This window comes from Mus musculus, chromosome 14 (genome assembly GCF_000001635.26).
Source record: "Mus musculus strain C57BL/6J chromosome 14, GRCm38.p6 C57BL/6J".
Lineage (NCBI taxonomy): Eukaryota > Metazoa > Chordata > Mammalia > Rodentia > Muridae > Mus > Mus musculus.
Window position 1 is genome coordinate 79,077,071 of NC_000080.6, and position 16,752 is coordinate 79,093,822.

The 16,752-nt window shown below is 42.6% G+C and overlaps 1 protein-coding gene across 4 annotated transcripts in view; it reads left to right on the forward strand.

The window, feature by feature from the left end:
• Vwa8 (von Willebrand factor A domain containing 8) overlaps positions 1-16,752 on the forward strand; it is a 353,253-nt gene that overhangs the window by 228,013 nt on the left and 108,488 nt on the right. For 3 of the 4 annotated variants that reach the window (XR_003950844.1, NM_027906.1, XM_017315982.1), the window contains 5 exons: positions 4,043-4,151; positions 5,703-5,841; positions 9,550-9,749; positions 15,221-15,331; positions 16,656-16,720. Coding sequence is in view for 3 of the 4 variants with exons in the window: in NM_027906.1 (NP_082182.1) it covers positions 4,043-4,151; positions 5,703-5,841; positions 9,550-9,749; positions 15,221-15,331; positions 16,656-16,720 (624 nt within the window). In the remaining variant the exon portion in view is untranslated. Of the gene's footprint in view, positions 1-4,042; positions 4,152-5,702; positions 5,842-6,079; positions 6,496-9,549; positions 9,750-15,220; positions 15,332-16,655; positions 16,721-16,752 lie in introns of those variants that run through there. The other variant, XM_011245038.3, reaches the window with a different exon arrangement.

Consider the following 16,752-nt stretch of genomic DNA (forward strand, 5'->3'; position numbering starts at 1 on the left):
AAAGCAGTTCTATTTATAGCTCCTGAGTTCATGCTCCTCCCCCGCTTAAAATCAAACCCAGACATCATTCCAGCCAGGACATTAACACAGTTCAACAGCACAGTGACATAATTTTAAAATCATGGAAAATGTTGTTGTTGTGTCAATCAAATCAAACATAAAAACTTAAATCTGGTCAGAGTTGGATGCCACATTTCAGTAAAGTGGAAAAGAAGGCCGTTTTGCTAACTGCTTACCAGGGTAACCCTCCCCCAACTCCCCAACCCATTCTGTAGCCACCATTTTGTTGATTATTCCAGAACTTGTTCATACCCCAAACAATGCTTCCTTTCTCCTCGGACTGCTAACACTGAAAGGATGAAAGTTAAGAATGGACACACACACACACACACAGCTTCTGGGAGCCTTCATGGGAAATGAAATGGGGAGCTAATGTTTCCCAACTATTGTCAGGGTCCAGGAGCAATCAGGGAACGGGATGGTGTGTGTGTGTGTGTGTGTGTGTGTGTGTGTGCGCGCGCGCAGGCCACCCGCCAATGCATCCTTCAGCACTGTTGACATTGCCAGTAGAAGAACACTGCGGTTGTGTGGTTCTGGGTGCAGTCTGTATGGGGTATCTAATGGACCATCCCATACTCTGCCAATCAAACAGCCAAGGCTAGTCCTTCAGATAGCTAGTCAGGTTGTGAGTTCCATGACTATCACTTAGAATGAGTGGGCATCTTCTAAGCAGATTTATGCACATCCCTGCCATTGGCCATAGAATCTGAGAAAGGTTACCTTTCTCAAATGGATGGATTTTTTTTTCTTACTTGGCATTTTAATATTATTTATAAAATTATCAGTGAATGCATTAGTGGTGTTGTTTTTTAAGTGCTGGGTATCAAGCCAAGAACCTTGCTCGTGTTAAGTAAGCCTCTGCAACTGAGATGTATCCCCAGACCTGGATGCATTTCTTATGCTGGGTTATCAACAAATACTATTTTATTAAGCAGTTCAATAGCTGTAACTAGATCAAGAAGTGAAAACTTTGACCTCAAACAAATGGGATTATTTAGAGCCTCTTTATTCTTTAAGAAAGCATGCCTATTGACCAAGGAGCCCATCTGATTGATAGGTACAGATATTATTATTCTGATTGATCAATTTCAGTCAAGAGCACCAAAGTAATACAAGCCCTTTACACTGTTCTGTTACTTCTGGCTCTGGCTTCCATGGTTATCAGAGACTCTCCAAGCCATTAGACCTTAAGATCAGTCCTTTCTTTAGAAGTGAAAACATTAATACTGAGATATTAGCTGGCACTCATTACAATTTTGCATAGGTAGTTAGCAAAGAACCAGGACCAAGTCCCAGATACCTTTACATTCACCAATACTATGCTAAGAAAGAAATTAATGAATCTCCTTGTGTTTCTCCTTCCGTATTTGGAGAACAGTAAACTTGGGAGAACAATTGAAGGATACAGTTTGTTCCCCAAACTAGAAGAGCAAGGAAGAGCCTACTCTAGGAGATCTGCCCTGTTCATGTAGAAACACTTTTTATTACTTTATTTAAAAGAACACATCGGGCTAGTGAGATGGCTCAGTAGGTAAGAGCACCCGACTGCTCTTCTGAAGGTCCAGAGTTCAAATCCCAGCAACCACATGGTGGCTTACAACCATCCATAATGAGATCTGACTCCATCTTCTGGAGTGTCTGAAGACAGCTACACTTACATATAATAAATAAATAAATCTTTTTTTAAAAAAAGAATCATGTTGTCCACCATTAAAAAAATAATAATAAAAGAACACATCATAGTCTTCTAGTTCAGCATGGACCCAGCCACCTCCCACTCTCAATCAAGGTCATGGCCTGGGTACTTAAATGTATTTTATTAATTTGTTCAGATTTATCTGAATATTCTTATTGATTTATATGAGGAGGCAGTGGCCATGGAGATCAGAAAGGGGGGCATTGTATCCCCTAGAGCTGAAGTTGGAGGTGATTGCAAAGGAGGTGGGAATCTAACTCTGGTCCTTTGTAAGAACAGCATGCGCTCTTAACTTCTGTGTATCTCAGTTCCCTAAAATATATTTTAGAAAACATATTCCAATGTGCCTTTTTAAGCAAGATATGACACAGGGTCATATGCCTTGGAAGACACTCATTATAAGGTCCCTTTCTTCCTCCCAAGTTTCACCAGGTCAAAAAGTGTACTCAGCCAGAGCATTTAGTTCCTTATTGCAAAGAGTGATCAAAGCTTTATAGTTTTCCTAAGCTTATGGAAATGCATATCAGACTATAACTTTGCTGAAAACAAAATAACTTGGAAGTACAAATATGTACTGTGTGAATGATCACCATACTCAGTGTAAACATATTTTGATTTTTTTGGCCACATAGAGAACTTTGAACTCTGAGTCTTGTTGTTGTACCATGTGATGAATATGAAATATAGTTAAATGAAAATGACAGATCCTTGGTCCCACTTGGTAAAGATTCAAGTGGAAAGTTTTATGACTAGGAAGTAGAAGTTTTAGTCTCAGGTTTGCCTGACATTTTATTCTTTATTGCTGCCATATTTGCTTTAGTATAGGAATTGCTTCACTTAAAAACTGCTTAAGCAGCCGGGCAGTGGTGGTGCACGCTTATTAATCCCAGCACTCGGGAGGCAGAGGCAGGCGGATTTCTGAGTTTGACACCAGCCTGGTCTACAAAGTGAGTTCCAGGACAGCCAGGGCTACACAGAGAAACCCTGTCTCAAAAAAACAAAAACAAAGAAAAATGCTTAAGCCAGATGCTGTATTGCATGCCTGTAAGTCTAGCACTTGGGAGGCAGAGGTAGAAGGAATGCCACAAGTTAGGGGCAAGCCTGGTTTTACATAGTGTCTTCTAGGCCAACCAGGGCTATACATAAGATCCTGTCTCAAAAAAAGAAATGAAAATTGATCTAGCAGGGCAGAGTGTCACATGGCTATGGTGTTAACACTTGGAAGACTGAGGGAGCCATTTCAAGGCCAAGCTAATCTACATAGTGACATCCCGTCTCAAAACAAACAAAAAAATGTGTTTCTTTAAATAAATCAAATAGGAAGCAATTCTGTCAGCAGTCAGGGTAGTAGCTTCCTAGTTAGCAGTGAAATGTGGTCTCCAGGGGGTTCTGGATCCTGGTCTTAATTCCTGGTTACATGGGTATCTTTAGCACTAGGTAACACATTTATGTGAGTATGTCTGTATATATTTTACATATTAATCGCCAAAGTACAGCCTGTGAGCTTTGTTCTCTATGACCTTCCAACAAAGGTCTAAAACTAATGTACCTTGGTTACTACTTGATCAAAATGTAAAAGAACAGGTTGAAAATGAAAATGAATTGCTCCAGTTTCCTTTAAGCCTTCCTATACTCTACCAGGAATCCGCATGTAAAGTTACTACACATTGTATCGACTCCAGTGGAAAATGTTTCACCTTAAGAATAGTCACCATTAAGGTGAACTGGGACAGGGTCTTACTTTCAGAGTGTCTAAAGTGCAGTGTCTTTCATCCTAATGTACATTCTAAACACGATGTTATAGACTGCATTCTAAGTGACTTATGGAGCCATACAAAGCATTCTTCCTGTGCATTGTGCTCCTGGTGATAGCTGGCAGAATGTGTTTCCTGCTGGCTGCTTTTATGCCAACTTGATGCAAGCTATAAAGTCATCTGAGAGGAGGGGACCTCAGTTGAGAAATGGCCTCCATAAGTTCAAGCTGTAGGCAAGCCTGTAAGGCATTAAAATTAGACATTAATGGGAAAGGGCCCAGAACATTGTGAGTGAGGCCATCCTTTGATGGCTGATCCTGGCAGTACCCTTCCATGGCCTCTGTATCAACTCCTGCCTTCAGATTCCTGTCCTGTTTGAGTTCCCTTCCCAACATCCTTTGATGATGACTAGTGATATGGAAGAATAAGCCAAATAAACCCTTTTCTCCCCAAGTTGCTTTGGTCATGGTGTTTCATCAAACTCTTGATAATGGGAAAAAAAATGCTCACTCTTTCAAATCATCTTTGACAGGTTTCCTCTGCCAGAGAAGACATTCATGGGCTACTGGATAGTTGGCCAGACGGGAAATGGAATGCAGAAGGTCTTGTGTCCAGCTGAAACAAATCACGTTGACATAAAGGTTGTTATCCTTATGGTTTCCTCTTAACATTGAATCTAAGAAACTTTCTGGATCATCTGTTGATGCAGTCCATACAGTCTGAGAAATGACTCACTGGTTGGTTGGCTCTTTAGCTTCTGTGCCAACTTAAAGTTCAATCTGACCTCCAAGGAATTCAATCTGGGCAGTTGCTATCGGCCAAACAGAACTTCTAAGAGCCAATCTTGTGTTTCAGGACAATCAATTGGATATATTGTTTATTTTCCTTATAGAGTTACTCTCTGATATTTATCTTTACTTTATATATGCTAAAAAGATTAAATTGTCTTCCTTTTTCCATTTTTACTCATACTTTGTTGACATTGTCTTCCTGAGAAAAGGAAAGGGTCATTTGTCATTAGTTATCATAAAAAATCATTCTAAGCATTTCAGGTAGAAAGAGTTCCCCTCTGGGTGGTTAAGAACACTAGTCAGGGACCACACTGAAATCAATGTTCTAAAATACATCTTTGTCTGTCTGCTACTATCCCCACTGCTGGGATCCACATGGACAGAAGAGTCAGCCGACCTACCCTGTAAATGGCCAGAAAGTATAGATGTTAGATGTTGTAGTCTATAAAGATTCCGTTGTAACAGCAAAATTCTGTCACTGTAACCCAATAACCAGTTACGCAGTACACCAACGAAAGGGTGATTTCTTCCACTAAAGTTGTGTTTAGAAAAATCTGGCCCAGTCTGTCAGTCCCTTCAGGAGCACAGACTCTTCTCATTTGTCAGAGACTCTTGTCAGAGCTGTCCCTTCCTTCTGCCCTAACCCCCCAATGTCACCTAAGAGTGATCTGAGCACCTACGTCTCTCCCAGAAGTGTTTTTTTCAAGGTTTTAAGAGGGATACAGTTTGACTCTTCAGTCCCCTAATTACAATCTAGATAGATTGGGACATGCACACCAATATCTAGCCCAAATATCTTGATTAATTAAGGACTGTAGGGTATACAAGTCATTGAAAACTTAGTTGTATAATAGAATTCTTCCAGGAAGTCATAGCGAGCTACCCAGAACTGATACGCACAATATTATTAAGTTAGTTCCTTTGCCTATATTGAATAATCATTTAACTATATATGAAACATTCTACCTTTTATAAGTAGCACTGGATCCACTTTAGCCATTACATTTCAATATAATGTTTTCACACTCTTTCTTCACAATGGAAATATACTAGTCCTGGATTCGTTAACTTATGTTATTTTGCTGGCTTGAGCAACTCTGGGTCTTTTTCTATTTGGAGGGCAAAATGGGTTCTTGGTTTAGGAAGAAATGTAGTCATAAGAAATCTTATAGTGCTTTAGACACGGCATACTTCATTAAAGTAAATGAAAGAGAAATGTAATGAGCCCCAGCATGAGAAAGCACTCATGAAGGTAAGCATATGGTATTACTATAGTTTTAGGTGCCATGCCAAACGATAAAGTCGAGTATGTCAAGATATTAGATCATGAAATATTGTATTCTGGAACAGCTGTTTTAGCGACTACCCAATGCCTTCACTAAGACCGTGGCTTTGTTATAGGGCCCAGTACTTGTGAACATGGAAAAGTACCCAATAGAAAAACATGAAGCGAGATTCCTAAGCTTTACTGAAGAGTGTACGTCCTGGAAGTTTCCATTGGATGAAGTCAATTTAATCTGTGACATCGCTGTATCACATGGTATGTCCATTGATTCCTTTGGTCTTTTCCCCCCTGCACTGATTTAAAATCAGAGGGATTACAGTAATCCTGAGGCATCAAGAACTCTGTGAGAGACACGGTTGGTGACTTGGTGGATCCAGATAGCAATTATATATAATTTAGAACTAATGTCCTCTTAACAGCCCCACAAAATGCGATTGTGGACCCCACATAAGCATTGCTGGGTTGGTTTGTAGATGTCTGTTTCTCATTACAGTCATAGCACAAAGTTAAATATACCCAGGCATGTGCTGAAATCAGAAAGAAAGAAGAGGAAGGAGAAACATTGGATTTGAGGAGGGAGGCTGGGGTTCCAGTTTGCCACCTCCCATCATTATCAGGGATGCAGGTAAAGGGTGGGAATGGTTGGTTTCTGCACTTGGGGGCTGCTGCCACCGTTGGCTCATTTGTGCCTTGGACCCTGGGTACCTTTGTACAGATGTTCTGCAGGTGCTGTCGGTTACTAAAAAGGTAAGTACAAACTGGTAGAAGGCCAGGGCAGCTGCTAACCTGACTGAGATGCAGTCACTGAGGTGAGTAAGTCTGGATCTTGCTTTTGTTGCTGTAAGTTCTATGGTTGTCATTTAGTCCTCACCTCACGTCAGCCACCTTGAATAAACGTTTGAGACTGACTGTGTTATTGTTTGTTGGTGGTAAAGGACAGGTGCTCTTCTCAGGAGATGTTGCGTTCACGGGTCAAGAGAGAGAAAGTCTGAGTCAGTAGATGAAGGTCAGACTTTGGTGCTTGTGATGGGCGGTGACCCTGTTAACGCACACCTGTCGGGAGCAAATTACCTGCCAGGATTTTTAAACTTGCTCTCGCTCCTCTGTTCTGAGCACAGTGCTTCAGGTTGCTCCAGCAGGCAGTCGCAGTTGGCCTTGAAAATGACTCATTTGCTTCTCCTGATAAAATGTAACCCTTTCCTCTCAGGGTGAAGCACATCTGCAAACTTTTCCCCCTTTGTTTTTATCCTTCTCTTTTTCTTAAACCTATTCTTCATTTTTTAGAGAAAACAGCACTTTCTTGGGAGGGAGGTGGAGTAAATTACATATCTATGTGTTTGAGCCAGCGACCCGAAAGTACTTAAAGTTGAGAACAATTAAAAATCATGCGGTGTGTATTTCTGCCACTGCTCCTCCTGTGTCCCTCTCATATGCACAAAAGTGCTCGTAACATGTTAAATTGAACTTATTTTTGTTCATAATGGGTGCATTTAAAAGGCCCATAAGGGACAAATTCTACTATCCTGACTGATACTTGGAATTGCTACAGCATAGTTCATATCAGCTCTTAAATAACAGGCCAGATATGGTGGCACACATCTTTAATCCCAGCATTCAGAAGACAGAGGTGGCTCTCTGTGAATTCAAGGCCAGCTTAGTCCACATAGTGAGTTGCAGAACAGTCAGAGCTACATAGTGAGACCCATAATCAGCCTCCAAAAGCAGACACCATTGCATACGCCAGCAAGATTTTGCTGAAAGGACCCAGATATAGCTCTCTCTTGTGAGACTATGCCGGGGCCTGGCAAACACAGAAGTGGATGCTCACAGTCAGCTATTGGATGGAACACAGGACCCCCAATGGAGGAGCTAGAGGAAGTACCCAAGGAGCTATAGGGGTCTGTAACCCAATAGGTGGAACAACAATATGAACTAACCAGTACCCCCAGAGCTCGTGTCTCTAGCTGCATATGTAGCAGAAGATGACCTAGTCGGCCATCATTGGAAAGAGAAGCCCCTTGGTCTTGCAAACTTTATATGCCTCAGTACAGGGGAACACCAGGGCCAAGAAGTGGGAGTGGGTGGGTAGGGGAGTGTGTGTGTGGGGGAGAGTATGGGGGACTTTCGGGATAGCATTTGAAATGTAAATGAAGAAAATACCTAATAAAAAATTGGGAAAAAAAAAGACCCTATCTCAGAAACGAAATAATAATAAGCTTCCTTCTTCCTCCTCTTCCTCTCCCTCATCCTTTTCCTTTTTTTCAGACAGGGTCTCACTGTGTTGCCAAGGCTGTCCTGTTATTTGCTATGTGGACCAGACTGGCTTCAAACTCCTAGCAATCCACCTGCCACTGCCTCCCAATGGCTTGCCCCACCATGCGCAGCCTGGTGGCTGTGTTCCTCATTGATGTTACTTTAGTTATTTAAATTTAGCATATCACTTGATGTACTTTTCTCGTGCGTATCTATTTATTTTAGAACTGATATTTTGGGCACACTTGTGTAAATCTTTTAGGTATGGCTTGTACACGTATGCGATCCAGACTTTCTTGCATTGGACCAAATTTCACTCCATCTCACAGTCTTCCTTTTTATCTAATTTGACATTAAGGAAATGTGATTGCGGTAAAATTAATAACTCATGACAGCCAATGCTTACAGCAGTCATCAGACAAGAGCAGCTTGTATCTCAAGGTGCTCATGTAAGAGATGTCAAGTCTGGGCTGGAGAGATGGCTCAGCGGTTAAGAGCGCCGACTGCTTTTCTGAAGGTGGTGAGTTCAAATCCCAGCAACCATATGATGGCTCACAGCCATCCATAGTGAGCTCTAATGCCCTCTTCTGGGGTGTCTGAAGACAGCTACAGTGTACTTACATATAATAAATAAATAAATCTTTGAAAAAAAATAGAAATTAAAAGAGAGAGAGAGATGGTGAGCCTGTTAATTTAAGGGGGAGGCCCTCAAACTAGCACCCTTGGCATCCTTTGCTAAAGCACAGAGCATGGCAGTCCACTCCCACTCCATTGACTTAGTATCTGCAGTCCCATCGGGTCTGCTGGTGATTGAAGCATTGCTGTCTATCTTAGAAGCTAGAGGGAGGCAAGGGCCTGGGTGTAAGAGAGATGGCATAAGAAAATTTCAGATATGGATGTTAGATTAGAAGCTCACATCTATAGTACTGGACTGTGAGGGTTTAACTCAGTGGTAGAGTTCATACTTAGCATGTTCATTGCCTTAAGTTAAATCTTCATTACCATATCTGGGAGGGGGAGACCCACAGGGTTCCGCCTCCCAGATATGGTAATGGAAGTTTTTTTTTTTTACTTATTTATTTATGTATGTGACTACACTGTCACAGCCTTCATGCACAACAAAAGAGAGCATCAGATCCCATTTCAGATGGCTGTGAGCCACCATGTGGTTGCTGGGAGTTGAACTCGGGACCTCTGGAAGAGCAGCCAGTGCTCTTAACCTGCTGAGCCATCTCTCCAGCCCAGGGCTCAGATTTTTAAAAAATTAAATATCTTATTTATAGCAAGGAAGTTCTGTAACCCGATAACTGTCTAAAAGAGGAGAGCTTGGCAGGTCGAGCAGATAGAGGATGTTGACGCCTGCTTCTGAAAGAGCAATGTCCTGGTTCAGGAAAGCACTGGGCCACGGAGCTCTTTGCTACCATACAGTGAAGTCTCCTCACAGCACAGACTGTCAGCTATCTAATGCAGTTATCATGGGTCCTGGTGGAATTCTTTAGGAGCCCGCTACTATGGGGGGCTGCTTTACTGCCTTGGCGTCATCTGGGCACATTTAGGGTCGGAACAGAGGTTTTCAGCCTGATAAACCTAAAACCCAAGAGCTGAGCTTCCACCCGTGCTCAGGTGCAAGACTCAGCAGTGCTAGAACCCTTAGCCAGCCAGAAAACTCTCCATAAACTGCACGATGAGTACGTTTTTTTTCCGTTTCAGAAAACGGAGAACAGACTCTGTATGTGGCTGCGTGCAACCCGGTTTCCTTGTACTTCATGAATATGACAGGGAAAAATGGCTTCTTTGTGGACTTCTTCGACATCTTCCCAAGGATGGCCAGTGGGTCCTGGCGACCATTTGTAACAGTAGCCCCACTGGGAAGTCCTCTGAGGGGTCAAGTTGTTCTGCATGAGGAGCAGGTAAGGCACACTCGTCGCTCCCGGGTACCGATGTGGGAAGAGTGAGTGCCTTAAAGGAAAAGTAAGAGTGACGTCAGCTATGATTGAAAACCTGAGGGTTCAGAAAGATCCAGGGCGGGTCTCGTGCTGTAGCAATAACACAGATCACAAACATGGGCTACTGTCTTCTCACTGTGGAGACTTGAATGCACTTTGCAAGTCTGGAAGCAGGCCACCAGTCAGTTTTCTGCCTTACCACGTGGACAGTTAAGAAGCTGTCAGTCTCTTTAAAGAGATGGACAGAAAACTAGGAAACCAACAAATAAATACACCTCCTCCAGGTTGTGTAGAAGTGGGGTGACCTCAGAGAGCGTGGTGGGGAGAAAGTAGGTTAGGAGGGTAATTGAACTCAGAGTGCCACACTATCTCCTCCTCTGAGGAGATAACATTTTATCTGAGATCTAAATGACATTCTCAGGAGATAACCACAGAAATCCAGAGTGTGATGCACTGGGATCCTTCTTTGTCAGTGATGCTCAGCCTCTAGCCATCCTGGTTATAGATTAGTCAGCTAAGGTCTCACTAATGAAAAGTGCAGGTGCCCAGCTAGTGACGGGCTGGAAGTAATTCCAAACAGATGACGCAGAGCAGAAGATGGGCTGTGCTTCACTTAGTGCAAATTCTTAAGGTCTCATTAATCTGTACTATAGCAATGGCAAGTAGTCTGGCTTTGGGTGCCTATTTTCTGCCTAACATCTAGCAGGTGTTGCACGGAGCATAGCACTGACTTTACATTTCCTGTGCCTGCTGCTAGGAATACAGCAGGAAAGAGCAAAGATGGCTCCACGGTCAGGAGCACTTACTGCTCCTGCAGAGGACCCGGTTCTCTGATACCACAGCTCACTATTGCCTGCAACTCTTGTTCCAGGAGATCCAGTATCCTCTCCTGACCTCTACGGACTATGACATGAACATTATACACATAAACTTGTGCAAGTGCACACATACATACCCATAAGAGCAATAAATAAGTAAATAAATAGTTTTTTTTTTTTTAAAGAGATAGCAGTTGTGTTTATTCTCAGTTTATAATCTGGTCCAGGATAGACAAGAAGAGATATAAAGCACGAGTTAAATTCCGCCTTGGCCTGAAGTGTGACGTGTGAGAGAGTGGATGCAACGGAAAATAAGGCCACTGGAATGGCCTGAGTGGCTGATGGCGGCAAACAGGAATGGAAACCTAGACGAAGAGTGTAGGTGCAAGGAATGATAGGCTCTGAACCCCAGAGGCTAGAACATTCCCTCCTCCATTTTGAAGGTTGAAGGGGGGGGTGGGGGGCAGTGAGAAAAGGTGAAGTAGAACCGTTATTCAGTGAGCAGGAGTAGAGGTGAGGGAGAGGAGGCTGTGGGTAGCAGACTGCTCAGAGTCTTGCATGCACTGGAAGGCCCTGAGAGTAAGAGGGGAGTGTCAGAAAGGGGTCTCTTCAGTTACTCTGTGTTATCAGGGAGTAGTAATGAGGCAGAACTGAAGGGGCCAGTTCAGACCTTCTTACAGTGAGCCCTCCAAAAAATATTGATAGCCTGGAGGAGGGTGAAGGTCATAAGTGATTGACCCTAGGTGCATTTTGACGGGATAGCTGGCAGGACTTCCTAACAGAACAGGCATGTGGAGGGAGTTCCAGGACAGCCCCCAGAGCATCTCAGTGAGACCCTACCTCAAACAAACGGATGGAAAGCATGAAGTCCTGAGTTCAGATCCTTATCCCACATAAGAGCTTTACAACCAGGAGAATCCACCAGAGACAGCACCTGTCAGGGGGAATTTAAATTTAATAAGCTAACCAAATTTGGATGAGACTCAGAAGTGGAAGTATTTATTCAAACAGTTCCCCAGATTTTCAGCTTGTCACATTAACAGAAATTTACACATACAAATTCTGTAAAACTATTAGTTTTTAGATGCTCAGCTCCTGTTTTATTTCACAAAAGACCCAATTGTTTGGCAACATTGTAGACTAATTTTTTTTGTAGACTAATTGTTTTGTTCAGTGATTTTCATCAAGGAAATAAGGTTTTCATTGTAGAGCTGTACTTGACTGGCACAGCCTGTGCCTGGCCCGGAGGCATTCTCAGACCCTGTCTGACTTCTGCATCCTGAGTGACATCTGAGGTATCTTTCCGCTGCCTCTCCTCTCCCTCTTCACACAGGTTGTTCCAGTTGACTGTTTTAGAAAATGGTGCAGCCAGGCTGAGCCGTGGTGATGCACACCTTTAATCCCAGCACACGAGAGGTAGAGGCAGGTGGATCTCTGATTTCGAGGCCAGCCTGGTCTGCAGAGCAAGCTCCAAGACAGCCAGGGCTACACAGAGAAACTCAGTCTGGGGTCAGGGTGGGGGTGGGGTGGGGCAAATGGAGCAGTTTAACTAGTGGTATAAAAATGTGGGCTGCCCTCGAGTCCTTCTTCCTGATTCTGGAAGAACTGAAGACAGAGTTGAAAGGGACACAGTGCAGCCACAAATAAATCTGTCCCTTATCATTTTAAAATAAAGTTTTGCTGTAGATGCATCCTCCTGGTTAGTTGGAAAGTTGTTCAAAAATTCCTTACTAAAATAAAATCTTAAGTGAGGACAGGAAAACTAAAAATAACGGCCTTGCCCTGCCCCTGTTCCCAAGGGTTCCTTCAGTCCATCTGCTTAGCCTTTAGTGTTTCAGACTTGGGCATGGGGGCCATCTGAAGGTCACTCTTCTCCCAGTCAGATACAAACACAAGAAAATGGCTCAGTTGCTCCTCTACCCTGCCCCCAGCTCAAGCAGTGCCAAAGCCACAGTTTCTTGTACTCATGTGTGACGTGAGTTTCTATTTTTAAGCACAGGCAGAATATATCATTAGTCATTTACAGAAGGAACCCATTAACATCTAAAAGGATGGAGCCACAGAGTTCCTTCAGGCTGCCAAGTGTTGGTGGAAGCCATTCTCAGCCCACGGGGCAGTGCACTTTGGCTGTGGACACATGTGCTAGGAAATAAAAGTTGTGTGTGTGTGTGTGAGTGTGTGAGTGTGTGTGTGTGTGTGTGTGTGTGTGTGTAACTTAGCAGGACAGTGCTCAGGTCATGTATGCCCAGTTAGGAAGATGTAGGTTTTTTTTTTTTTGTTTGTTTGTTTGGTTTGGTTTGGTTTGGTTTGGTTTTGAACCTAGAAGAGGAAGGGAAATGGAAATTACAGTGAATTCTCTGTGTAATCATCTGCTCATTCTTTATTTTTAAGGGGGGACACTTTACTTTAGGACTTCCTTTAGTAGCAGATGGCTTAAGAGCTAAGGATTTATGACAGAGTTGTATGTATTTATCATGCAAGAAACATTTTCTCTATTAAAAGCTACCCAAAAAGAATTTAACCTAGAACAAAGACCTGGTAAATTTTTAACTTGCTTTTATGCTTTCTTTTTCAATTATTTTCATGTTTATGTATGTGTCAAGGTCACAGGATGATGTCTACTGTCCCTATGGGCCTCACTCTGCCTTATATAGTGAAGCAGGCTCTCTCACATGTGCCCAGAGCACACAGGCTCATCTGGTCTAGCTCACTAGATTGCCTGGCAAATCCCAGTTCTACCTCAAAAATGCTGGAAGTCCAGGTAGCCACCATGCTAGGCTTTTATGGCTTTTATGATTCTGGGGACCCAAGCTCTGCTCCTTGTACTTGCTGATCAAACACTGTTCCCACAGACTTGTCTCCTCTGCCCTTGTTTTTATAATTGTAGAAGGAAAAGCTTCTTGCTCTCACCACCATTTTAGAAATATTCAAATACCAGTAAACAAGACTTCTTGGGCTAGATGTTATTCTAAAGAGTATGTCTACTGTAGGTTCTTAATAGAGAGTCAGAAAACGATGCAACTTTAGGTGTGTCAAGGTCTCATCTTAAATAGAATAAAACAGAGTTTGTTCTGTAGCCATTAGAAGTGATCATGGCCCCAGGGAACACGGGTTTAGGTTTCCCCAAATTCCATGTCCAACGTGGAAGCGGGTTCGTGAAGTTTTTAGAGTTTTACAGAGCAAAGAAAGTCATGAATCAGATCAAGTTTAAAAACCAGCTTCTTTGAAATCTTTGAAGATATTTAATCTTTTCTAGCTTTCTCTATTTTAAATCCCTATTGCATATATTCCAGTTCATAAGTCCAATGCTTAGGTTTATTTCCTTTCTTGAAAAAAAATTCCTGAGAGATTGTTACTGCACTGTGAGGCCATTAGGATGGGTCCCAGGACTGGGTTCTCCTCCTCCTCCGACGTACAGTAAGGGAGCAGGGAAGGCAAGGTCTCAGCACTCAGGCAAGTTTCACTGAAAGCCAGAGAGGACAGGACCTGCCCCAGGAAGAGGAGGGTCCTGGAGATGTGTTCACGTCTACCGAGAGGTGAGGGATGGTGGATAGTCCTTCAGAACTGACTGCTCATGCTATCGCAGGTGAAACTGGATGATAAAAAGCCACATAAGCTTATTGGTTCCCACCACAGGAACCTCCAGTGTGAGATGTGAGAGTTCCTAACTCAGAACAGCTTCCTTCAGAGGGGAAAACAAAAACAGAACTACCAAGCCTTTGTCACACAGAGGGAGGAGAATCCAGAAGTGGGCATCTTAAATGTTTAAATAAAAAGGACTTGAGTCTTCTTAGCGCCTCTTTCCAGTCTCTCTGCCCGCCAGGGATCGGCCCCACGGCTGGCCCCCCAGTTGCACAGCTCCACAGAAGCCTTGTTTGTGTGTTATTGTAGCAGCAGTAATGGAAGTTCCATGGGCAACAGGGCAGAGGCAGCCTTATACCACTGCTCCCTACGCTGAAGAGCTCCACTCAGATATCCCACATCCTTGACTTCCCCATAGAAAAGAATTTCAGGCCAGGCCAATATTAAACAAAGCTGGTGGGGGAGGGGCGTGTTCTTGTTATTGGGAGTGGTTTATTATTGGGAGTGGCAGATTTGTTTTGTTTTAAAATTTGTGTGTGTGTGTGTGTGTGTGTGTGTGTGAGAGAGAGAGAGAGAGAGAGAGAGGGAGAGAGTGTGTGTTCCTGCATGTAGGTATGTACATTGCGCGTGTGCTTGGTTGGGTACTGGATCCCCTGTAACTGGAGTCAGAGGCTGTGGTCCACCATGAGGTCCTCTGTGAGAGCATCCAGTGTTCTTCTCTCCAGCCCCGAGTATGATCTTCACTTCCTGACTATAATAAACTGAAGTATAGAGCAGCCACCTTTGATTTTTAAACAACCTTCAAAAGAAAAGGATACATAATTGCCTAATTAGAAAATCTCAGTAAATAATTCAAACCGTATTCTGTGTGAAGATTACTGAGTGCTCACTCTCATGATAGCTTACATTTCAATATCATTGTGTTTCCTTCGGTTTATCATAGTAACCTTCCCTCTCAGGTTCCTAGTCACTGCTGTTTTTGTGGTGGTGGTGGTGGTGGTGTCTTCAATTTCATACCGTTTTCTTCATTTCCAGAGTAATGCCGTCCTCTTACTCGACACTACTGGCAGTGCCATTCGCCGTCTCGTCCTTCCCACAGAAGAGTTTACATCTAAGAAGTCTTCATGGTGGAGCAAGGAGGAAGGTGTAAGGAATACCAGATTTGCCTAGCAAACTGATGGCCAGGGATTTTCCCAACTGCAAAGATGGATGCCTGTCTATCCCTCCCAGTGCCAAACAACAACAGAAACTAGAAGCCACAGAAGAGTTATTAAGCAATTTTAGATTTTGACATGGGAAAACTGTGTAGTTAGATGTACGTTAAATAGCAGGAGGTTCCTTTAGTATCCAGCATATTAACGTGAAGATTGCCAGGACTGGACGATTAAGGAACATTAGAGCTATTTGAGTGTGATATTCATAGCAAATTTTAGTCATGCAAATACATAGTTATATTTTGGATTTATATGTTAAGTTCTTAAGTACAGCAACTGCCTCTATCAGATACATGTTTCAATTTATTAACTAAATTAAACATGTAGCCTCACTCAAGGAAATTTTTTTCTTCTTTTTTTTTTTTTTAAAGATTTATTTATTTATTATATGTAAGTACACTGTAGTTGTCTTCAGATACACCAGAAGAGGGAATCAGATCTCATTACAGGTGGTTGTGAGCCACCATGTGGTTGCTGGGATTTGAACTTCGGACCTTCGGAAGAGCAGTCGGGTGCCCTTACCCACTGAGCCATCTCACCAGCCCCCTCTTCTTTTAAATATAAATAAAACTTGTCCAGTGCTTTGCAAATAAGCATACATCGTTCATAAAATACCGAAGAAGTATTTTAAGTGTCATAATTGAATTAAGAGCTAAGAAACGAAGTATTTCCTGTATGCTTATATTATGATATAAATTCCACAACTAACCGGTAAATAGTAGCTTTTTTAACCAGTATTTTGCACTCTTTTAAAGATTTGTTTTCATATGTTGGGTGTTTTGTCTACATGTGTATCTGTGCATAATGTAAGTGCCTGGTGCAGAGGCAGAAGAGAATGTTGGATCCCCAGGAACTGGAGTTACAGATGGCTGTGAGCCAACATATAGGGGGTGGGAACTGAACCTAGATCCTTTGTAAGAGTAGCAGGTGCTCCTAACTGCTGAGCCATTTCTCCAGCCCCATTTGGTACTATTTAAAAATTATTCTGAAGAGATTTTAGTAGCTCAATGATAGACTGCTTACCTCCCAAGCACAAGGCCCCAGGTCAAAGCCTCAGTACTCAGAACAGAACCCCAAAATGCCTAGAGAGCTTTAATGTATAGCATGCCGTATGTTTTAAAATATAGGTTAATGTATGTTCCCCTGAAAGTCTTAGCATGGATAAGTGCTTTTCTGCCAGTGGCTTGCGTCATGCATTGCAGGGGTAGTTAAGAGATTATTCATGTGAATATTTGTCTCGTTCTGTTTTTCTTTAGGAAACTTATAGAATGTGTAAAGAATTCTCACACAAAAACTGGGTAGTATTCTACAAACAAACAGGGTAAGTTCTTCACTGTATAAGATTTTAAGCTG